This window comes from Drosophila willistoni, assembly GCF_018902025.1.
Source record: "Drosophila willistoni isolate 14030-0811.24 chromosome 2L unlocalized genomic scaffold, UCI_dwil_1.1 Seg168, whole genome shotgun sequence".
NCBI classification, from domain to species: Eukaryota; Metazoa; Arthropoda; class Insecta; order Diptera; family Drosophilidae; genus Drosophila; species Drosophila willistoni.
This window is the reverse complement of record NW_025814047.1, coordinates 17,517,146-17,541,776: the sequence shown is the minus strand read 5'-3', so window position 1 is coordinate 17,541,776 and position 24,631 is coordinate 17,517,146. Positions and strand designations below refer to the sequence as shown.

Here is a 24,631-nt window from a genome sequence, read left to right as displayed (position 1 = left end):
TGGCCGCTCTTTATAAGCACCTATGAAACTAGCACCCGGATCGGTGGATACAGCAACGAGGAGAACGCTATGCGCCTGCAGAGATGTCTGAAAGGTAGGGCACTTGAAGCCGTGCGAGACAGCTTACTGTTCCCAGAAACGTTGCCGAACGTTATAAGTACTTAATAGAACACATAATAAAACTATTGATGGAGAATGTGCGAAATTTGCCTCCTCCAAAGGACAAACTAGAACCGCTGATCGAGTTTGCATTTGCGGTGAAAAATATATAATATGCTACCATTTGGGCAAGCAATCTAGATGCGCACCTAAACAACCCTACGTTATTGCAAGAGCTTATCGAGAAGATGGGACCTGATATGATGCTTAACTGGGCCCTACATTCAAGATCCATACCCTTCCGGAACATACATCACCTAGCAGTCGGCTGAAGCGGCAAGTCGCGTATCCACGCCAAACATATTACTAGAAAGCGACAAGAAGAGAAGAATCAACAGAGGAATGATGCATACACATACCACAGCGCCCACAGAGAACCATAAACACATCTTCTGTGCGATATGCAAAGGACACCACAAACCAGTGTCTTGCGAAAAGTTGTTGCGGATGTCAGTGGAAGCCATGTGGAACGCGATAAATAACCAAATAAATAACAATAACCTATGTGCTCAGTGTCTCAAAAACAAAAGGGAGCCTGCTGGAGTCGCGTAGCTTGCGACATAAATGGCTGCAAAGCAAAACATCATCGTCTTCTTCACAAGGAGGTGACGGAAAGCGCCCTACACAATTTTCGTGGGTCACTAACCAACCAGCCAGAATGCTTTGTTCGAATCGTTCTAGTCACTTTGTACTCCAATTCAAAATCCGTCGATATCTACGCCTTTATGGATGACGGCTAACACTTGTAGAAGAAAAATTGGGTGATGCGCTCGAAGTGAAAAGTTTCGTCAATCGCCTATGCATTAAATGGACTGGCGATGTTAGTCGGCAGGATCCGGAATCCAAGCAGCTGAACTTGAGAATCTCAAAACAAGGACAGGGCAATAAATTATTTAAAGTAAATGGAGTCTGTACAGCCAAGTCCATTGGACTTTCAGCCGAGACGACGACCGAGACAGAGATATCCGCATCTAAAAAACCTGCCTATCCTGACCTTTATTAACGCAATACCTCAAATGATAATTGGCAGCAATAATCCGAATCTCATAGCTTCGCTAAAGGTGCGCGAAGGAAAATGGCAGCAACCAATTTCTGCAAAAACGAGACTAGGATGGACTATATATGGCGGATCTGGACGATCTGATGGAGGACTCAACCTGCATCAGTGTCAATGCGATCTGAATTTGCATTATATGGTTAAAAAACATTTGCTAACGGAGGAAAAATCACCGGCGATGTTTACAAAGTCTCCACATGAAGAGCGATCTCTACAGATTCTGGAAGACACTGTTAGTTACAGCTCGCGGATGTACACCACGGGATTGCTTTGGAAAGATGGTCCCCGTGTATTTCCAAATAGCCTGCCCGAAGCAAAACGATCACTCTTAAGCATGCAAAAGAAAATGGCAGCAGACCCTTCTTTTGCAAATGAGCTACATGGTGAAATACTAAAACTGATACCCAAAGGCTATGCCAGAATGTTAGAAGGGGAATAAGTCGTGGAGAAACCCGAAAGCGGATGGTACTTGCCCATTTTTACCGTACGAAATCCACATAAACCTGACAGGGACATATTGGTGTGGGACGCGGCAGCTCTATTATCGGAAGTAACCCCAAATGACTTTCTTCTAAAGGGACCCGATATTTTCGTGTCCTTTCTGCAGATTATGTATAACTTTAGAATGAGAGCAATTGGCGTCAGCAGTGACATCGCCGAAATGTTCCATCGAATAGCAGTAAGAGAAGAAGACGCTAAAGCACAACGATTCCTATGGCAAAATCGGACAACAGGCGTCGTGGAAACTTTCCAATTAAATGTGTTGACATTTGCGAACTATGTGCGCGACCTGAACGCTAAGAAACACGCAGATAAGTTTCCTTCGGCAGCTAAAGCTAATCAGAGAAGTCACTACGAAGACGACTGCATCGATTCATGCCATTCGGAAGAAGAAGCCATTACATTAGCAAAGGAAGTTAGAGAAGTCCACGAACGCGGAGGCTTCCATATGCGCAAGTGGCTATCAACGGGTACTAGCTGCACTTTGTGACACAACAACCCACGACGAAAAACAGTTCTTTAACAGTGAAGAGATACAAAATATTGGGCATGCGGTGGAGCCCACATCAAGATGCCTTCACCTATGCACTAAAGTTTGTACGCCTTAAGCGCAATATAATAGCAACAAAAGTCGCACCAAGCTAAAGGGAAATTTTACAAGTTTTGATGTCAGTTTTTGACCCCATGGGCTTTGTACCCTATATAGTGATGTATCTCAAAATACTGCTCAAACATCGAAGATTGATTGGGATAAGGAAATACCACCCAATCTTCAGGATATGTGGCAATCATGGCTGTCCTTCTTACCCTTGATAGAGGACGTGCAAATTCTGAGATGGTATTTTAAAAATTGGCATGCACAAGACTGGCGAGTTCAATTTCACGTATTCGTCGATGCGGGAAAAGACGCCTACTCCGCCGTTGCGTATTTCCCTATCGAACAAAATAACCAAATACTTTTGAGTCTCGTTTCAACCAAATCCAAGGTGGCTCCGTTGCAGCCGCTCTCGATACTCCGCTTGGAGCTACAGTCAGCAGTAACTGGAGCGCGACTGACGCGAAGCATAATAGCGCAATATGAAATCGACTTTGAGGAATGGTACTTAAGGTCCGACTCGAAAACCGTACTAGCGTGGCTCAATGAAGACCCTCGACGATATGAGCAATATGTAATGCTTAGGATAGCCGAGATATGTAAGTTCACAGAGGTCAAAAACTGGAGATGGGTACCAAGCAAACTAAATCTTGCGAACATCGCCACCGACAACACAAGTCTAAAACATACACACAATGGTTCGAAGGACCCAATTTTCTAGAACTACCGCCGGCAGATTGGCCACCGGAAACTACCAATGAAAGGACAGTCACTGAGGAACTGCGTGAAGACATGCAAAGGGAATCAGCAAGAATCAATTACGAGTATTTTTTAAAATGGAATCGATTGACAAGGGCAATTACATGTTGGCTTGTCTATAAGAGAAAATTGAAGCAGTCCACTATGGAGGTTACAACTCTTCTTGAAAGACCATGGAGTATTGTGTGTGAATTGAGCCTTTGCAGGAGTTGATTATTTTGGACCGCTAACAGTTATCGATGGAAGAAAATCATTGAAAAGATGGGCATGCTGATAACCTGCCTCACGATGCGAGCAATAAGTATTGAGATAGTGCATAGTCTAACCACAAACTCATGCCTAATGGGTTTAAGACTTCATATATCGCGTCGAGGTACACCAAAGGAAATATATAGAGAATTGTCGCAGCAGGAAATATCGTGGTACTTCAACCCACCGTCAGCTCCTCACATGGGAGAAGCCTAGGAGCGCTTAGTGCGTTCCATCAAAACCGTGTTATACCGTATAACACCAAGTCGAAAATTCTCAGATTAAAGTCTTTTTACCGCCATGGCAGAGGTGGAAATGGTGGTCCACTCCAAACCCCTGACATACGTGTCCCTGGACGAGGAACATCAAGAAGCTCTTACGCCAAATCACTTGTTGCTTGACTCATCATATGGAGAAAACCCGATTTCTGATCCTGAACAAATTGAATATAAATGGTCGCTCCGCCAGAGTGAGATGTTCGCCAACCTATTTTGGAAACGCTGGGTCAAAGAGATGCTACCAAACAGCAAGTGGCATAAAAAGGTAAAACCAATTGGAGTAGGCAACATCGTACTTATAGTGGACGAAAACCAGCTGCGGAATACCTGGACAAAGGGTCGAGTGGTCGAAGTGACCACCGCAGCGGATGGTCAAGTCCGCCAGGCGAAGGTACAGACACAACTAGGTGTCCTCTCCATTCCACCAGTAAAGTTAGCAGTCCTCGACGTCGGAAAAGATGAAGTAAGCTCCAGTGGCTCGCTTGCCAATTAGAAGGGAATGTTGCCGAAATTCGGGCCTGCAAATAAACTTTGTACCACTGTAGCACAAAACGGAATTCTGTGCGAACAATCAGAATGACGCTTTTTATAAACTTTAAAACTCTCTATCTCATCTTACTCTTGGGGTACTTTATTATATATAAGTAGACACATAAGCGCGAAAAATACGCAGCTGCATTGATTTTTTCGAAACCAAGAGGCCAAGACTAGAGTAAGTGAAATGAGATTGTACAATTATTAGTTATAAGAAATTTATAAAATAACCTGAAATTACTTGCAGAATTAAAAAGTTTACGCTGACCTTACTTGAGGATTAAATGGATTACTTTTCATTTCAAAGGCACTGGCGGAGCTAGATTAACTAGTCGAACGAGCAACAATTCTTTTTAAATTCTATAAGAAATTGCCTTTAATTTCCAAGAGGAATTAAATTTACTCTTTCGTAAAGAATTTTGAGCAAATTCTTTATTTCCTCCGGTGTAGTAAAGCTACGGAGACCTAAAGAGGAGGAATTTACACAAATCCCAAGGAAAGAACAATTTTAAATTTTACCACTCGTAAAATTACGTATAGACATGGCAACGAATGGAAGCTGTGGTATATGCCAGGGGCCGGACAACCAGGAAATGCTCAAATGCTCCAGGTGTACATCTCAATTCTACTGTACCTGCTGCGGATCAAAAAACAGTGCCACCTCGAGTTCCTGTATGTATGTATGGAGACATGTCGCCACGTGCCTGATGAAGGCGAACATAAACTCGAAACTAAATCACATTTCAAGGTTAACCACCAAGGTAACAAGGATCAGCACGTCGAAGATGAAGTAATGCTTAACCCGAGAGTGCAGTCAAACGGAGAAGCGAATGACCATCCATAACATGCTGCCCGCATAAACCGACACATAATGATGACGGATGATAGTGCCATCAACACTCCACAGGCGACGAGTATAAGAGCGCCGAGCATGCCATGCAAAACCAATGGCATAACACAACAACAAGTAGCTGCTCGACAATCAATTCCGAGGGAATTACCAGCCTTCTAAAGAGATCCAAGAGAATGGCACCACTTTATAAGCACCTATGAACTAGCACCCGGATCGGTGGATACAGCAACGAGGAGAACGCTATGCGCCTGCAGAGATGTCTGAAAGGTAGGGCACTTGAAGCCGTGCGAGACAGCTTACTGTTCCCAGAAACGCTGTCGAACGTTATAAGTACTTTGAGAATGTACTTTGGGCGCCCGGAACACATAATAAAACTATTGATGGAGAATGTGCGAAATTTGCCTCCTCCAAAGGACAAACTAGAACCGCTGATCGAGTTTGCATTTGCGGTGAAAAATATGTGCGCTACCATTAGAGCAAGCAATCTAGATGCGCACCTAAACAACCCTACGTTATTGCAAGAGCTTATCGAGAAGATGGGACATGATATGATGCTTAACTGGGCCCTACATTCAAGATCCATACCCTTCCGGAACATACATCACCTAGCAGATTGGTTGCTTGAGTTGGCTGAAGCGGCAAGTCGCGTATCCACGCCAAACATATTACTAGAAAGCGACAAGAAGAGAAGAATCAACAGAGGAATGTTGCATACACATACCACAGCGCCCACAGAGAACCATAAACACATCTTCTGTGCGATATGCAAAGGACACCACAAACCAGTGTCCTGCGAAAAGTTGTTGCGGATGTCAGTGGAACGCGATAAATAACCAAAAAAATAACAATAACCTATTTGCTCAGTGTCTCAAAAACAAAAGGGAGCCTGCTGGAGTCGCGTAGCTTGCGACATAAATGGCTGCAAAGCAAAACATCATCGTCTTCTTCACAAGGAGGTGACGGAAAGCGCCCTACACAATTTTCGTGGGTCACTAACCAACCAGCCAGAATGCTTTGTTCGAATCGTTCTAGTCACTTTGTACTCCAATTCAAAATCCGTCGATATCTACGAAGAAAAATTGGGTGATGCGCTCGAAATGAAAAGTTTCGTCAATCGCCTATGCATTAGATGGACTGGCGATGTTAGTCGGCAGGATCCGGAATCCAAGCAGCTAAACTTGAGAATCTCAAAACAAGGACAGGGCAATAAATTATTTAAAGTAAATGGAGTCTGTACAGCCAAGTCCATTGGACTTTCAGCCGAGACGATGATAGCAGATAGGATAAGACAGAGATATCCGCATCTAAAAAACCTGCCTATCCTGACTTTTATTAACGCAATACCTCAAAAGATAATTGGCAGCAATAATCCGAATCTCATAGCTTCGCTAAAGGTGCGCGAAGGAAAATGGCAGCAACCAATTTCTGCAAAAACGAGACTAGGATGGACTATATATGGCGGATCTGGACGATCTGATGGAGGACTCAACCTGCATCAGTGTCAATGCGATCTGAATTTGCATTATATGGTTAAAAAACATTTGCTAACGGAGGAAAAATCACCGGCGATGTTTACCAAGTCTCCACATGAAGAGCGATCTCTACAGATTCTGGAAGACACTGTTAGTTACAGCTCGCGGATGTACACCACGGGATTGCTTTGGAAAGATGGTCCCCGTGTATTTCCAAATAGCCTGCCCGAAGCAAAACGATCACTCTTAAGCATGCAAAAGAAAATGGCAGCAGACCCTTCTTTTGCAAATGAGCTACATGGTGAAATACTAAAACTGATACCCAAAGGCTATGCCAGAATGTTAGAAGGGGAATAAGTCGTGGAGAAACCCGAAAGCGGATGGTACTTGCCCATTTTTACCGTACGAAATCCACATAAACCTGACAGGGACATATTGGTGTGGGACGCGGCAGCTCTATTATCGGAAGTAACCCCAAATGACTTTCTTCTAAAGGGACCCGATATTTTCGTGTCCTTTCTGCAGATTATGTATAACTTTAGAATGAGAGCAATTGGCGTCAGCAGTGACATCGCCGAAATGTTCCATCGAATAGCAGTAAGAGAAGAAGACGCTAAAGCACAACGATTCCTATGGCAAAATCGGACAACAGGCGTCGTGGAAACTTTCCAATTAAATGTGTTGACATTTGCGAACTATGTGCGCGACCTGAACGCTAAGAAACACGCAGATAAGTTTCCTTCGGCAGCTAAAGCTAATCAGAGAAGTCACTACGAAGACGACTGCATCGATTCATGCCATTCGGAAGAAGAAGCCATTACATTAGCAAAGGAAGTTAGAGAAGTCCACGAACGCGGAGGCTTCCATATGCGCAAGTGGCTATCAACGGGTACTAGCTGCACTTTGTGACACAACAACCCACGACGAAAAACAGTTCTTTAACAGTGAAGAGATACAAAATATTGGGCATGCGGTGGAGCCCACATCAAGATGCCTTCACCTATGCACTAAAGTTTGTACGCCTTAAGCGCAATATAATAGCAACAAAAGTCGCACCAAGCTAAAGGGAAATTTTACAAGTTTTGATGTCAGTTTTTGACCCCATGGGCTTTGTACCCTATATAGTGATGTATCTCAAAATACTGCTCAAACATCGAAGATTGATTGGGATAAGGAAATACCACCCAATCTTCAGGATATGTGGCAATCATGGCTGTCCTTCTTACCCTTGATAGAGGACGTGCAAATTCTGAGATGGTATTTTAAAAATTGGCATGCACAAGACTGGCGAGTTCAATTTCACGTATTCGTCGATGCGGGAAAAGACGCCTACTCCGCCGTTGCGTATTTCCCTATCGAACAAAATAACCAAATACTTTTGAGTCTCGTTTCAGCCAAATCCAAGGTGGCTCCGTTGCAGCCGCTCTCGATACTCCGCTTGGAGCTACAGTCAGCAGTAACTGGAGCGCGACTGACGCGAAGCATAATAGCGCAATATGAAATCGACTTTGAGGAATGGTATTTAAGGACCGACTCGAAAACCGTACTAGCGTGGCTCAATGAAGACCCTCGACGATATGAGCAATATGTAATGCTTAGGATAGCCGAGATATGTAAGTTCACAGAGGTCAAATCTGGAGATGGGTACCAAGCAAACTAAATCTTGCGAACATCGCCACCAAACGACAACACAAGCCTAAAACATACACACAATGGTTCGAAGGACCCAATTTTCTAGAACTACCGCCGGCAGATTTGCCACCGGAAACTACCAATGAAAGGACAGTCACTGAGGAACTGCGTGAAGACATGCAAAGGGAATCAGCAAGAATCAATTACGAGTATTTTTTAAAATGGAATCGATTGACAAGGGCAATTACATGTTGGCTTGTCTATAAGAGAAAATTGAAGCAGTCCACTATGGGGGTTACAACTCTTCTTGAAAGACCATGGAGTATTGTGTGTGAATTGAGCCTTTGCAGGAGTTGATTATTTTGGACCGCTAACAGTTATCGATGGAAGAAAATCATTGAAAAGATGGGCATGCTGATAACCTGCCTCACGATGCGAGCAATAAGCATTGAGATAGTGCATAGTCTAACCACAAACTCATGCCTAATGGGTTTAAGACTTCATATATCGCGCCGAGGTACACCAAAGGAAATATATAGAGAATTGTCGCAGCAGGAAATATCGTGGTACTTCAACCCACCGTCAGCTCCTCACATGGGAGAAGCCTAGGAGCGCTTAGTGCGTTCCATGAAAACCGTGTTATACCGTATAACACCAAGTCGAAAATTCTCAGATTAAAGTCTTTTTACCGTCATGGCAGAGGTGGAAATGGTGGTCAACTCCAAACCCCTGACATACGTGTCCCTGGACGACGAACATCAAGAAGCTCTTACGCCAAATCACTTGTTGCTTGACTCATCATATGGAGAAAACCCGATTTCTGATCCTGAACAAATTGAATATAAATGGTCGCTCCGCCAGAGTGAGATGTTCGCCAACCTATTTTGGAAACGCTGGGTCAAAGAGATGCTACCAAACATAACACGAAGGTGCAAGTGGCATAAAAAGGTAAAACCAATTGGAGTAGGCAACATCGTACTTATAGTGGACGAAAACCAGCTGCGGAATACCTGGACAAAGGGTCGAGTGGTCGAAGTGACCACCGCAGCGGATGGTCAAGTCCGCCAGGCGAAGGTACAGACACAACTAGGTGTCCTCTCCAGACCACCAGTAAAGTTAGCAGTCCTCGACGTCGGAAAAGATGAAGTAAGCTCCAGTGGCTCGCTTGCCAATTAGAAGGGAATGTTGCCGAAATTCGGGCCTGCAAATAAACTTTGTACCACTGTAGCACAAAACGGAATTCTGTGCGAACAATCAGAATGACGCTTTTTATAAACTTTAAAACTCTCTATCTCATCTTACTCTTGGGGTACTTTATTATATATAAGTAGACACATAAGCGCGAAAAATACGCAGCTGCATTGATTTTTTCGAAACCAAGAGGCCAAGACTAGAGTAAGTGAAATGAGATTGTACAATTATTAGTTATAAGAAATTTGTAAAATAACCTGAAATTACTTGCAGAATTAAAAAGTTTACGCTGACCTTACTTGAGGATTAAATGGATTACTTTTCATTTCAAAGGCACTGGCGGAGCTAGATTAACTAGTCGAACGAGCAACAATTCTTTTTAAATTCTATAAGAAATTGCCTTTAATTTCCAAGAGGAATTAAATTTACTCTTTCGTAAAGAATTTTGAGCAAATTCTTTATTTCCTCCGGTGTAGTAAAGCTACGGAGACCTAAAGAGGAGGAATTTACACAAATCCCAAGGAAAGAACAATTTTAAATTTTACCACTCGTAAAATTACGTATAGACATGGCAACGAATGGAAGCTGTGGTATATGCCAGGGGCCGGACAACCAGGAAATGCTCAAATGTCCAGGTGTACATCTCAATTCTACTGTACCTGCTGCGGATCAAAAAACAGTGCCACCTCGAGTTCCTGTATGTATGTATGGAGACATGTCGCCACGTGCCTGATGAAGGCGAACATAAACTCGAAACTAAATCACATTTCAAGGTTAACCACCAAGGTAACAAGGATCAGCACGTCGAAGATGAAGTAATGCTTAACCCGAGAGTGCAGTCAAGCGGAGAAGCGAATGACCATCCATAACATGCTGCCCGCATAAACCGACACATAATGATGACGGATGATAGTGCCATCAACACTCCAAAGGCGACGAGTATAAGAGCGCCGAGCATGCCATGCAAAACCAATGGCATAACACAACAACAAGTAGCTGCTCGACAATCAATTCCGAGGGAATTACCAGCCTTCTAAAGAGATCCAAGAGAATGGCACCTCTTTATAAGCACCTATGAACTAGCACCCGGATCGGTGGATACAGCAACGAGGAGAACGCTATGCGCCTGCAGAGATGTCTGAAAGGTAGGGCACTTGAAGCCGTGCGAGACAGCTTACCGTTCCCAGAAACGCTGTCGAACGTTATAAGTACTTTGAGAATGTACTTTGGGCGCCCGGAACACATAATAAAACTATTGATGGAGAATGTGCGAAATTTGCCTCCTCCAAAGGACAAACTAGAACCGCTGATCGAGTTTGCATTTGCGGTGAAAAATATGTGCGCTACCATTAGAGCAAGCAATCTAGATGCGCACCTAAACAACCCTACGTTATTGCAAGAGCTTATCGAGAAGATGGGACATGATATGATGCTTAACTGGGCCCTACATTCAAGATCCATACCCTTCCGGAACATACATCACCTAGCAGATTGGTTGCTTGAGTTGGCTGAAGCGGCAAGTCGCGTATCCACGCCAAACATATTACTAGAAAGCGACAAGAAGAGCAGAATCAACAGAGGAATGATGCATACACATACCACAGCGCCCACAGAGAACCATAAACACATCTTCTGTGCGATATGCAAAGGACACCACAAACCAGTGTCCTGCGAAAAGTTGTTGCGGATGTCAGTGGAAGCCAGGTGGAACGCGATAAATAACCAAAAAAATAACAATAACCTATGTGCTCAGTGTCTCAAAAACAAAAGGGAGCCTGCTGGAGTCGCGTAGCTTGCGACATAAATGGCTGCAAAGCAAAACATCATCGTCTTCTTCACAAGGAGGTGACGGAAAGCGCCCTACACAATTTTCGTGGGTCACTAACCAACCAGCCAGAATGCTTTGTTCGAATCGTTCTAGTTACTTTGTACTCCAATTCAAAATCCGTCGATATCTACGCCTTTATGGATGACGGCTAACACTTGTAGAAGAAAAATTGGGTGATGCGCTCGAAGTGAAAAGTTTCGTCAATCGCCTATGCATTAAATGGACTGGCGATGTTAGTCGGCAGGATCCGGAATCCAAGCAGCTGAACTTGAGAATCTCAAAACAAGGACAGGGCAATAAATTATTTAAAGTAAATGGAGTCTGTACAGCCAAGTCCATTGGACTTTCAGCCGAGACGACGACCGAGACAGAGATATCCGCATCTAAAAAACCTGCCTATCCTGACCTTTATTAACGCAATACCTCAAATGATAATTGGCAGCAATAATCCGAATCTCATAGCTTCGCTAAAGGTGCGCGAAGGAAAATGGCAGCAACCAATTTCTGCAAAAACGAGACTAGGATGGACTATATATGGCGGATCTGGACGATCTGATGGAGGACTCAACCTGCATCAGTGTCAATGCGATCTGAATTTGCATTATATGGTTAAAAAACATTTGCTAACGGAGGAAAAATCACCGGCGATGTTTACAAAGTCTCCACATGAAGAGCGATCTCTACAGATTCTGGAAGACACTGTTAGTTACAGCTCGCGGATGTACACCACGGGATTGCTTTGGAAAGATGGTCCCCGTGTATTTCCAAATAGCCTGCCCGAAGCAAAACGATCACTCTTAAGCATGCAAAAGAAAATGGCAGCAGACCCTTCTTTTGCAAATGAGCTACATGGTGAAATACAAAAACTGATAGCCAAAGACTATGCCAGAATGTTAGAAGAGGAAGAAGTCGTGGAGAAACCCGAAAAAAGATGGTACTTGCCCATTTTTACCGTACGAAATCCACATAAACCTGACAGGGACATATTGGTGTGGGACGCGGCAGCTCTATTATCGGAAGTAACCCCAAATGACTTTCTTCTAAAGGGACCCGATATTTTCGTGTCCTTTCTGCAGATTATGTATAACTTTAGAATGAGAGCAATTGGCGTCAGCAGTGACATCGCCGAAATGTTCGATCGAATAGCAGTAAGAGAAGAAGACGCTAAAGCACAACGATTCCTATGGCAAAATCGGACAACAGGCGTCGTGGAAACTTTCCAATTAAATGTGTTGACATTTGGAGCCACGTGCTCACCCTGAATAGCGCACTATGTGCGCGACCTGAACGCTAAGAAACACGCAGATAAGTTTCCTTCGGCAGCTAAAGCTAATCAGAGAAGTCACTACGAAGACGACTGCATCGATTCATGCCATTCGGAAGAAGAAGCCATTACATTAGCGAAGGAAGTTAGAGAAGTCCACGAACGCGGAGGCTTCCATATGCGCAAGTGGCTATCAACGGGTACTAGCTGCACTTTGTGACACAACAACCCACGACGAAAAACAGTTCTTTAACAGTGAAGAGATACAAAATATTGGGCATGCGGTGGAGCCCACATCAAGATGCCTTCACCTATGCACTAAAGTTTGTACGCCTTAAGCGCAATATAATAGCGACAAAAGTCGCACCAAGCAAAAGGGAAATTTTACAAGTTTTGATGTCAGTTTTTGACCCCATGGGCTTTGTACCCTATATAGTGATGTATCTCAAAATACTGCTCAAACATCGAAGATTGATTGGGATAAGGAAATACCACCCAATCTTCAGGATATGTGGCAATCATGGCTGTCCTTCTTACCCTTGATAGAGGACGTGCAAATTCTGAGATGGTATTTTAAAAATTGGCATGCACAAGACTGGCGAGTTCAATTTCACGTATTCGTCGATGCGGGAAAAGACGCCTACTCCGCCGTTGCGTATTTCCCTATCGAACAAAATAACCAAATACTTTTGAGTCTCGTTTCAGCCAAATCCAAGGTGGCTCCGTTGCAGCCGCTCTCGATACTCCGCTTGGAGCTACAGTCAGCAGTAACTGGAGCGCGACTGACGCGAAGCATAATAGCGCAATATGAAATCGACTTTGAGGAATGGTATTTAAGGACCGACTCGAAAACCGGACTAGCGTGGCTCAATGAAGACCCTCGACGATATGAGCAATATGTAATGCTTAGGATAGCCGAGATATGTAAGTTCACAGAGGTCAAGTCTGGAGATGGGTACCAAGCAAACTAAATCTTGCGAACATCGCCACCAAACGACAACACAAGCCTAAAACATACACACAATGGTTCGAAGGACCCAATTTTCTAGAACTACCGCCGGCAGATTGGCCACCGGAAACTACCAATGAAAGGACAGTCACTGAGGAACTGCGTGAAGACATGCAAAGGGAATCAGCAAGAATCAATTACGAGTATTTTTTAAAATGGAATCGATTGACAAGGGCAATTACATGTTGGCTTGTCTATAAGAGAAAATTGAAGCAGTCCACTATGGAGGTTACAACTCTTCTTGAAAGACCATGGAGTATTGTGTGTGAATTGAGCCTTTGCAGGAGTTGATTATTTTGGACCGCTAACAGTTATCGATGGAAGAAAATCATTGAAAAGATGGGCATGCTGATAACCTGCCTCACGATGCGAGCAATAAGCATTGAGATAGTGCATAGTCTAACCACAAACTCATGCCTAATGGGTTTAAGACTTCATATATCGCGCCGAGGTACACCAAAGGAAATATATAGAGAATTGTCGCAGCAGGAAATATCGTGGTACTTCAACCCACCGTCAGCTCCTCACATGGGAGAAGCCTGGGAGCGCTTAGTGCGTTCCATGAAAACCGTGTTATACCGTATAACACCAAGTCGAAAATTCTCAGATTAAAGTCTTTTTACCGTCATGGCAGAGGTGGAAATGGTGGTCAACTCCAAACCCCTGACATACGTGTCCCTGGACGACGAACATCAAGAAGCTCTTACGCCAAATCACTTGTTGCTTGACTCATCATATGGAGAAAACCCGATTTCTGATCCTGAACAAATTGAATATAAATGGTCGCTCCGCCAGAGTGAGATGTTCGCCAACCTATTTTGGAAACGCTGGGTCAAAGAGATGCTACCAAACATAACACGAAGGTGCAAGTGGCATAAAAAGGTAAAACCAATTGGAGTAGGCAACATTGTACTTATAGTGGACGAAAACCAGCTGCGGAATACCTGGACAAAGGGTCGAGTGGTCGAAGTGACCACCGCAGCGGATGGTCAAGTCCGCCAGGCGAAGGTACAGACACAACTAGGTGTCCTCTCCAGACCACCAGTAAAGTTAGCAGTCCTCGACGTCGGAAAAGATGAAGTAAGCTCCAGTGGCTCGCTTGCCAATTAGAAGGGAATGTTGCCGAAATTCGGGCCTGCAAATAAACTTTGTACCACTGTAGCACAAAATGGAATTCTGTGCGAACAATCAGAATGACGCTTTTTATAAACTTTAAAACTCTCTATCTCATCTTACTCTTGGGGTACTTTATTATATATAAGTAGACACATAAGCGCGAAAAATACGCAGCTGCATTGATTTTTTCGAAACCAAGAGGCCAAGACTAGAGTAAGTGAAATGAGATTGTACAATTATTAGTTATAAGAAATTTATAAAATAACCTGAAATTACTTGCAGAATTAAAAAGTTTACGCTGACCTTACTTGAGGATTAAATGGATTACTTTTCATTTCAAAGGCACTGGCGGAGCTAGATTAACTAGTCGAACGAGCAACAATTCTTTTTAAATTCTATAAGAAATTGCCTTTAATTTCCAAGAGGAATTAAATTTACTCTTTCGTAAAGAATTTTGAGCAAATTCTTTATTTCCTCCGGTGTAGTAAAGCTACGGAGACCTAAAGAGGAGGAATTTACACAAATCCCAAGGAAAGAACAATTTTAAATTTTACCACTCGTAAAATTACGTATAGACATGGCAACGAATGGAAGCTGTGGTATATGCCAGGGGCCGGACAACCAGGAAATGCTCAAATGGTCCAGGTGTACATCTCAATTCTACTGTACCTGCTGCGGATCAAAAAACAGTGCCACCTCGAGTTCCTGTATGTATGGAGACATGTCGCCACGTGCCTGATGAAGGCGAACATAAACTCGAAACTAAATCACATTTCAAGGTTAACCACCAAGGTAACAAGGATCAGCACGTCGAAGATGAAGTAATGCTTAACCCGAGAGTGCAGTCAAACGGAGAAGCGAAAGACCATCCATAACATGCTGCCCGCATAAACCGACACATAATGATGACGGATGATAGTGCCATCAACACTCCACAGGCGACGAGTATAAGAGCGCCGAGCATGCCATGCAAAACCAATGGCATAACACAACAACAAGTAGCTGCTCGACAATCAATTCCGAGGGAATTACCAGCCTTCTAAAGAGATCCAAGAGAATGGCACCTCTTTATAAGCACCTATGAACTAGCACCCGGATCGGTGGATACAGCAACGAGGAGAACGCTATGCGCCTGCAGAGATGTCTGAAAGGTAGGGCACTTGAAGCCGTGCGAGACAGCTTACCGTTCCCAGAAACGCTGTCGAACGTTATAAGTACTGAGAATGTACTTTGGGCGCCCGGAACACATAATAAAACTATTGATGGAGAATGTGCGAAATTTGCCTCCTCCAAAGGACAAACTAGAACCGCTGATCGAGTTTGCATTTGCGGTGAAAAATATGTGCGCTACCATTAGAGCAAGCAATCTAGATGCGCACCTAAACAACCCTACGTTATTGCAAGAGCTTATCGAGAAGATGGGACATGATATGATGCTTAACTGGGCCCTACATTCAAGATCCATACCCTTCCGGAACATACATCACCTAGCAGTTGGCTGAAGCGGCAAGTCGCGTATCCACGCCAAACATATTACTAGAAAGCGACAAGAAGAGCAGAATCAACAGAGGAATGATGCATACACATACCACAGCGCCCACAGAGAACCATAAACACATCTTCTGTGCGATATGCAAAGGACACCACAAACCAGTGTCCTGCGAAAAGTTGTTGCGGATGTCAGTGGAAGCCAGGTGGAACGCGATAAATAACCAAAAAAATAACAATAACCTATGTGCTCAGTGTCTCAAAAACAAAAGGGAGCCTGCTGGAGTCGCGTAGCTTGCGACATAAATGGCTGCAAAGCAAAACATCATCGTCTTCTTCACAAGGAGGTGACGGAAAGCGCCCTACACAATTTTCGTGGGTCACTAACCAACCAGCCAGAATGCTTTGTTCGAATCGTTCTAGTCACTTTGTACTCCAATTCAAAATCCGTCGATATCTACGCCTTTATGGATGACGGCTAACACTTGTAGAAGAAAAATTGGGTGATGCGCTCGAAGTGAAAAGTTTCGTCAATCGCCTATGCATTAAATGGACTGGCGATGTTAGTCGGCAGGATCCGGAATCCAAGCAGCTGAACTTGAGAATCTCAAAACAAGGACAGGGCAATAAATTATTTAAAGTAAATGGAGTCTGTACAGCCAAGTCCATTGGACTTTCAGCCGAGACGATGATGGCAGATAGGATAAGACAGAGATATCCGCATCTAAAAAACCTGCCTATCCTGACCTTTATTAACGCAATACCTCAAATGATAATTGGCAGCAATAATCGGAATCTCATAGCTTCGCTAAAGGTGCGCGAAGGAAAATGGCAGCAACCAATTTCTGCAAAAACGAGACTAGGATGGACTATATATGGCGGATCTGGACGATCTGATGGAGGACTTAACCTGCATCAGTGTCAATGCGATCTGAATTTGCATTATATGGTTAAAAAACATTTACTAACGGAGGAAAAATCACCGGCGATGTTTACAAAGTCTCCACATGAAGAGCGATCTCTACAGATTCTGGAAGACACTGTTAGTTACAGCTCGCGGATGTACACCACGGGATTGCTTTGGAAAGATGGTCCCCGTGTATTTCCAAATAGCCTGCCCGAAGCAAAACGATCACTCTTAAGCATGCAAAAGAAAATGGCAGCAGACCCTTCTTTTGCAAATGAGCTACATGGTGAAATACAAAAACTGATAGCCAAAGGCTATGCCAGAATGTTAGAAGGGGACGAAGTCGTGGAGAAACCCGAAAGCGGATGGTACTTGCCCATTTTTACCGTACGAAATCCACATAAACCTGACAGGGACATATTGGTGTGGGACGCGGCAGCTCTATTATCGGAAGTAACCCCAAATGACTTTCTTCTAAAGGGACCCGATATTTTCGTGTCCTTTCTGCAGATTATGTATAACTTTAGAATGAGAGCAATTGGCGTCAGCAGTGATATCGCCGAAATGTTCGATCGAATAGCAGTAAGAGAAGAAGACGCTAAAGCACAACGATTCCTATGGCAAAATCGGACAACAGGCGTCGTGGAAACTTTCCAATTAAATGTGTTGACATTTGGAGCCACGTGCTCACCCTGAATAGCGCACTATGTGCGCGACCTGAACGCTAAGAAACACGTAGATAAGTTTCCTTCGGCAGCTAAAGCTAATCAGAGAAGTCACTACGAAGACGACTGCATCGATTCATGCCATTCGGAAGAAGAAGCCATTACATTAGCGAAGGAAGTTAGAGAAGTCCACGAACGCGGAGGCTTCCATATGCGCAAGTGGCTATCAACGGGTACTAGCTGCACTTTGTGACACAACAACCCACGACGAAAAACAGTTCTTTAACAGTGAAGAGATACAAAATATTGGGCATGCGGTGGAGCCCACATCAAGATGCCTTCACCTATGCACTAAAGTTTGTACGCCTTAAGCGCAATATAATAGCGACAAAAGTCGCACCAAGCAAAAGGGAAATTTTACAAGTTTTGATGTCAGTTTTTGACCCCATGGGCTTTGTACCCTATATAGTGATGTATCTCAAAATACTGCTCAAACATCGAAGATTGATTGGGATAAGGAAATACCACCCAATCTTCAGGATATGTGGCAATCATGGCTGTCCTTCATACCCTTAATAGAGGACGTGCAAATTCTGAGATGGTATTTTAAAAATTGGCATGCACAAGACTGGCGAGTTCAATTTCACGTATTCGTCGATGCGGGAAAAGACGCCTACTCCGCCGTTGCGTATTTCCCTATCGAACAAAATAACCAAATACTTTTGAGTCTCGTTTCAGCCAAATCCAAGGTGGCTCCGTTGCAGCCGCTCTCGATACTTCGCTTGGAGCTACAGTCAGCAGTAACTGGAGCGCGACTGACGCGAAGCATAATAGCGCAATATGAAATCGACTTTGAGGAATGGTACTTAAGGACCGACTCGAAAACCGTACTAGCGTGGCTCAATGAAGACCCTCGACGATATGAGCAATATGTAATGCTTAGGATAGCCGAGATATGTAAGCTCACAGAGGTCAAAAACTGGAGATGGGTACCAAGCAAACTAAATCTTGCGAACATCGCCACCAAACGACAACAGAAGCCTAAAACATACACACAATGGTTCGAAGGACCCAATTTTCTAGAACTACCGCGGGCAGATTGGCCACCGGAAACTACCAATGAAAAGACAGTCACTGAGGAACTGCGTGAAGACATGCAAAGGGAATCAGCAAGAATCAATTACGAGTATTTTTTAAAATGGAATCGATTGACAAGGGCAATTACATGTTGGCTTGTCTATAAGAGAACATTGAAGCAGTCCACTATGGAGGTTACAACTCTTCTTGAAAGACCATGGAGTAGTGTGTGTGAATTGAGCCTTTGCAGGAGTTGATTATTTTGGACCGCTAACAGTTATCGATGGAAGAAAATCATTGAAAAGATGGGCATGCTGATAACCTGCCTCACGATGCGAGCAATAAGCATTGAGATAGTGCATAGTCTAACCACAAACTCATGCCTAATGGGTTTAAGACGTCATATATCGCGCCGAGGTACACCAAAGGAAATATATAGAGAATTGTCGCAGCAGGAAATATCGTGGTACTTCAACCCACCGTCAGCTCCTCACATGGGAGAAGCCTAGGAGCGCTTAGTGCGTTCCATCAAAACCGTGTTATACCGTATAACACCAAATCGAAAATTCTCAGATTAAAGTCTTTTTACCGCCATGGCAGAGGTGGAAATGGTGGTCCACTCCAAACCCCTGACATACGTGTCCCTGGACGACGAACATCAAGAAGCTCTTACGCCAAATCACTTGTTGCTTGACTCATCATATGGAGAAAACCCGATTTCTGATCCTGAACAAATTGAATATAAATGGTCGCTCCGCCAGAGTGAGATGTTCGCCAACCTATTTTGGAAACACTGGGTCAAAGAGATGCTACCAATCATAACACAAAGGTGCAAGTGGCATAAAAAGGTAAAACCAATTGGAGTAGGCAACATCGTACTTATAGTGGACGAAAACCAGCTGCGGAATACCTGGACAAAGGGTCGAGTGGTCGAAGTGACCACCGCAGCGGATGGTCAAGTCCGCCAGGCGAAGGTACAGACACAACTAGGTGTCCTCTCCATACCACCAGTAAAGTTAGCAGTCCTCGACGTCGGAAAAGATGAAGTAAGCTCCAGTGGCTCGCTTGCCAATTAGAAGGGAATGTTGCCGAAATTCGGGCCTGCAAATAAACTTTGTACCACTGTAGCACAAAACGGAATTCTGTGCGAACAATCAGAATGACGCTTTTTATAAACTTTAAAACTCTCTATCTCATCTTACTCTTGCGGTACTTTATTATATATAAGTAGACACATAAGCGCGAAAAATACGCAGCTGCATTGATTTTTTCGAAGCCAAGAGGCCAAGACTAGAGTAAGTGAAATGAGATTGTACAATTATTAGTTATAAGAAATTTGTAAAATAACCTGAAATTACTTGCAGAATTAAAAAGTTTACGCTGACCTTACTTGAGGATTAAATGGATTACTTTTCATTTCAAAGGCACTGGCGGAGCTAGATTAACTAGTCGAACGAGCAACAATTCTTTTTAAATTCTATAAGAAATTGCCTTTAATTTCCAAGGGGAATTAAATTTACTCTTTCGTAAAGAATTTTGAGCAAATTCTTTATTTCCTCCGGTGTAGTAAAGCTACGGAGACCTAAAGAGGAGGAATTTACACAAATCCCAAGGAAAGAACAATTTTAAATTTTACCACTCGTAAAATTACGTATAGACATGGCAACGAATGGAAGCTGTGGTATATGCCAGGGGCCGGACAACCAGGAAATGCTCAAATGCTCCAGGGGTACATCTCAATTCTACTGTACCTGCTGCGGATCAAAAAACAGTGCCACCTCGAGTTCCTGTATGTATGTATGGAGACATGTCGCCACGTGCCTGATGAAGGCGAACATAAACTCGAAACTAAATCACATTTCAAGGTTAACCACCAAGGTAACAAGGATCAGCACGTCGAAGATGAAGTAATGCTTAACCCGAGAGTGCAGTCAAGCGGAGAAGCGAATGACCATCCATAACATGCTGCCCGCATAAACCGACACATAATGATGACGGATGATAGTGCCATCAACACTCCACAGGCGACGAGTATAAGAGCGCCGAGCATGCCATGCAAAACCAATGGCATAACACAACAACAAGTAGCTGCTCGACAATCAATTCCGAGGGAATTACCAGCCTTCTAAAGAGATCCAAGAGAATGGCACCTCTTTATATGCACCTATGAACTAGCACCCGGATCGGTGGATACAGCAACGAGGAGAACGCTATGCGCCTGCAGAGATGTCTGAAAGGTAGGGCACTTGAAGCCGTGCGAGACAGTTTACTGTTCCCAGAAACGCTGTCGAACGTTATAAGTACTTTGAGAATGTAATTTGGGCGCCCGGAACACATAATAAAACTATTGATGGAGAATGTGCGAAATTTGCCTCCTCCAAAGGACAAACTAGAACCGCTGATCGAGTTTGCATTTGCGGTGAAAAATATGTGCGCTACCATTAGAGCAAGCAATCTAGATGCGCACCTAAACAACCCTACGTTATTGCAAGAGCTTATCGAGAAGATGGGACATGATATGATGCTTAACTGGGCCCTACATTCAAGATCCATACCCTTCCGGAACATACATCACCTAGCAGATTGGTTGCTTGAGTTGGCTGAAGCGGCAAGTCGCGTATCCACGCCAAACATATTACTAGAAAGCGACAAGAAGAGAAGAATCAACAGAGGAATGATGCATACACATACCACAGCGCCCACAGAGAACCATAAACACATCTTCTGTGCGATATGCAAAGGACACCACAAACCAGTGTCCTGCGAAAAGTTGTTGCGGATGTCAGTGGAACGCGATAAATAACCAAAAAAATAACAATAACCTATTTGCTCAGTGTCTCAAAAACAAAAGGGAGCCTGCTGGAGTCGCGTAGCTTGCGACATAAATGGCTGCAAAGCAAAACATCATCGTCTTCTTCACAAGGAGGTGACGGAAAGCGCCCTACACAATTTTCGTGGGTCACTAACCAACCAGCCAGAATGCTTTGTTCGAATCGTTCTAGTCACTTTGTACTCCAATTCAAAATCCGTCGATATCTACGCCTTTATGGATGACGGCTAACAGAAGAAAAATTGGGTGATGCGCTCGAAGTGAAAAGTTTCTTCAATCGCCTATGCATTAGATGGACTGGCGATGTTAGTCGGCAGGATCCGGAATCCAAGCAGCTGAACTTGAGAATCTCAAAACAAGGACAGGGCAATAAATTATTTAAAGTAAATGGAGTCTGTACAGCCAAGTCCATTGGACTTTCAGCCGAGACGATGATAGCAGATAAGATAAGACAGAGATATCCGCATCTAAAAAACCTGCCTATCCTGACCTTTATTAACGCAATACCTCAAAAGATAATTGGCAGCAATAATCCGAATCTCATAGCTTCGCTAAAGGTGCGCGAAGGAAAATGGCAGCAACCAATTTCTGCAAAAACGAGACTAGGATGGACTATATATGGCGGATCTGGACGATCTGATGGAGGACTCAACCTGCATCAGTGTCAATGCGATCTGAATTTGCATTAGATGGTTAAAAAACATTTGCTAACGGAGGAAAAATCACCGGCGATGTTTACCAAGTCTCCACATGAAGAGCGATCTCTACAGATTCTGGAAGACACTGTTAGTTACAGCTCGCGGATGTACACCACAGGATTGCTTTGGAAAGATGGTCCCCGTGTATTTCCAAATAGCCTGCCCGAAGCAAAACGATCACTCTTAAGCATGCAAAAGAAAATGGCAGCAGACCCTTCTTTTGCAAATGAGCTACATGGTGAAACACTAAAACTGATAGCCAAAGGCTATACCAGAATGTTAGAAGAGGAAGAAGTCGTGGAGAAACCCGAAAAAAGATGGTACTTGCCCATTTTTACCGTACGAAATCCACATAAACCTGACAGGGACATATTGGTGTGGGACGCGGCAGCTCTATTATCGGAAGTAACCCCAAATGACTTTCTTCTAAAGGGACCCGATATTTTCGTGTCCTTTCTGCAGATTATGTATAACTTTAGAATGAGAGCAATTGGCGTCAGCAGTGACATCGCCGAAATGTTCCATCGAATAGCAGTAAGAGAAGAAGACGCTAAAGCACAACGATTCCTATGGCAAAATCGGACAACAGGCGTCGTGGAAACTTTCCAATTAAATGTGTTGACATTTGGAGCCACGTGCTTACCCTGAATAGCGCACTATGTGCGCGACCTGAACGCTAAGAAACACGCAGATAAGTTTCCTTCGGCAGCTAAAGCTAATCAGAGAAGTCACTACGAAGACGACTGCATCGATTCATGCCATTCGGAAGAAGAAGCCATTACATTAGCGAAGGAAGTTAGAGAAGTCCACGAACGCGGAGGTTTCCATATGCGCAAGTGGCTATCAACGGGTACTAGCTGCACTTTGTGACACAACAACCCACGACGAAAAACAGTTCTTTAACAGTGAAGAGATACAAAATATTGGGCATGCGGTGGAGCCCACATCAAGATGCTTTCACCTATGCACTAAAGTTTGTACGCCTTAAGCGCAATATAATAGCGACAAAAGTCGCACCAAGCAAAAGGGAAATTTTACAAGTTTTGATGTCAGTTTTTGACCCCATGGGCTTTGTACCCTATATAGTGATGTATCTCAAAATACTGCTCAAACATCGAAGATTGATTGGGATAAGGAAATACCACCCAATCTTCAGGATATGTGGCAATCATGGCTGTCCTTCTTACCCTTGATAGAGGACGTGCAAATTCTGAGATGGTATTTTAAAATTTGGCATGCACAAGACTGGCGAGTTCAATTTCACGTATTCGTCGATGCGGGAAAAGACGCCTACTCCGCCGTTGCGTATTTCCCTATCGAACAAAATAACCAAATACTTTTGAGTCTCGTTTCAGCCAAATCCAAGGTGGCTCCGTTGCAGCCGCTCTCGATACTCCGCTTGGAGCTACAGTCAGCAGTAACTGGAGCGCGACTGACGCGAAGCATAATAGCGCAATATGAAATCGACTTTGAGGAATGGTACTTAAGGACCGACTCGAAAACCGTACTAGCGTGGCTCAATGAAGACCCTCGACGATATGAGCAATATGTAATGCTTAGGATAGCCGAGATATGTAAGTTCACAGAGGTCAAATCTGGAGATGGGTACCAAGCAAACTAAATCTTGCGAACATCGCCACCAAACGACAAGGACCCAATTTTCTAGAACTACCGCCGGCAGATTGGCCACCGGAAACTACCAATGAAAGGACAGTCACTGAGGAACTGCGTGAAGACATGCAAAGGGAATCAGCAAGAATCAATTACGAGTATTTTTTAAAATGGAATCGATTGACAAGGGCAATTACATGTTGGCTTGTCTATAAGAGAAAATTGAAGCAGTCCACTATGGAGGTTACAACTCTTCTTGAAAGACCATGGAGTATTGTGTGTGAATTGAGCCTTTGCAGGAGTTGATTATTTTGGACCGCTAACAGTTATCGATGGAAGAAAATCATTGAAAAGATGGGCATGCTGATAACCTGCCTCACGATGCGAGCAATAAGCATTGAGAATTGTCGCACATGGGAGAAGCCTGGGAGCACTTAGTGCGTTCCATGAAAACCGTGTTATACCGTATAACACCAAGTCGAAAATTCTCAGATTAAAGTCTTTTTACCGCCATGGCAGAGGTGGAAATGGTGGTCAACTCCAAACCCCTGACATACGTGTCCCTGGACGACGAACATCAAGAAGCTCTTACGCCAAATCACTTGTTGCTTGACTCATCATATGGAGAAAACCCGATTTCTGATCCTGAACAAATTGAATATAAATGGTCGCTCCGCCAGAGTGAGATGTTCGCCAACCTATTTTGGAAACGCTGGGTCAAAGAGATGCTACCAAACATAACACGAAGGTGCAAGTGGCATAAAAAGGTAAAACCAATTGGAGTAGGCAACATCGTACTTATAGTGGACGAAAACCAGCTGCGGAATACCTGGACAAAGGGTCGAGTGGTCGAAGTGA

At 43.8% G+C, this 24,631-nt stretch overlaps 1 protein-coding gene across 1 annotated transcript; it reads left to right on the top strand.

Annotated features, from left to right (window-relative positions):
• The first annotated feature begins 22,438 nt into the window (after positions 1-22,438).
• On the top strand, positions 22,439-23,783 carry LOC124459896. Its single transcript, XM_047009676.1, has 3 exons — positions 22,439-22,664; positions 22,815-23,012; positions 23,518-23,783. Exons 1-3 carry the CDS (start codon positions 22,439-22,441, stop codon positions 23,781-23,783), a joined length of 690 nt encoding a protein of 229 aa, XP_046865632.1.
• The last annotated feature ends 848 nt before the right edge of the window (positions 23,784-24,631 follow it).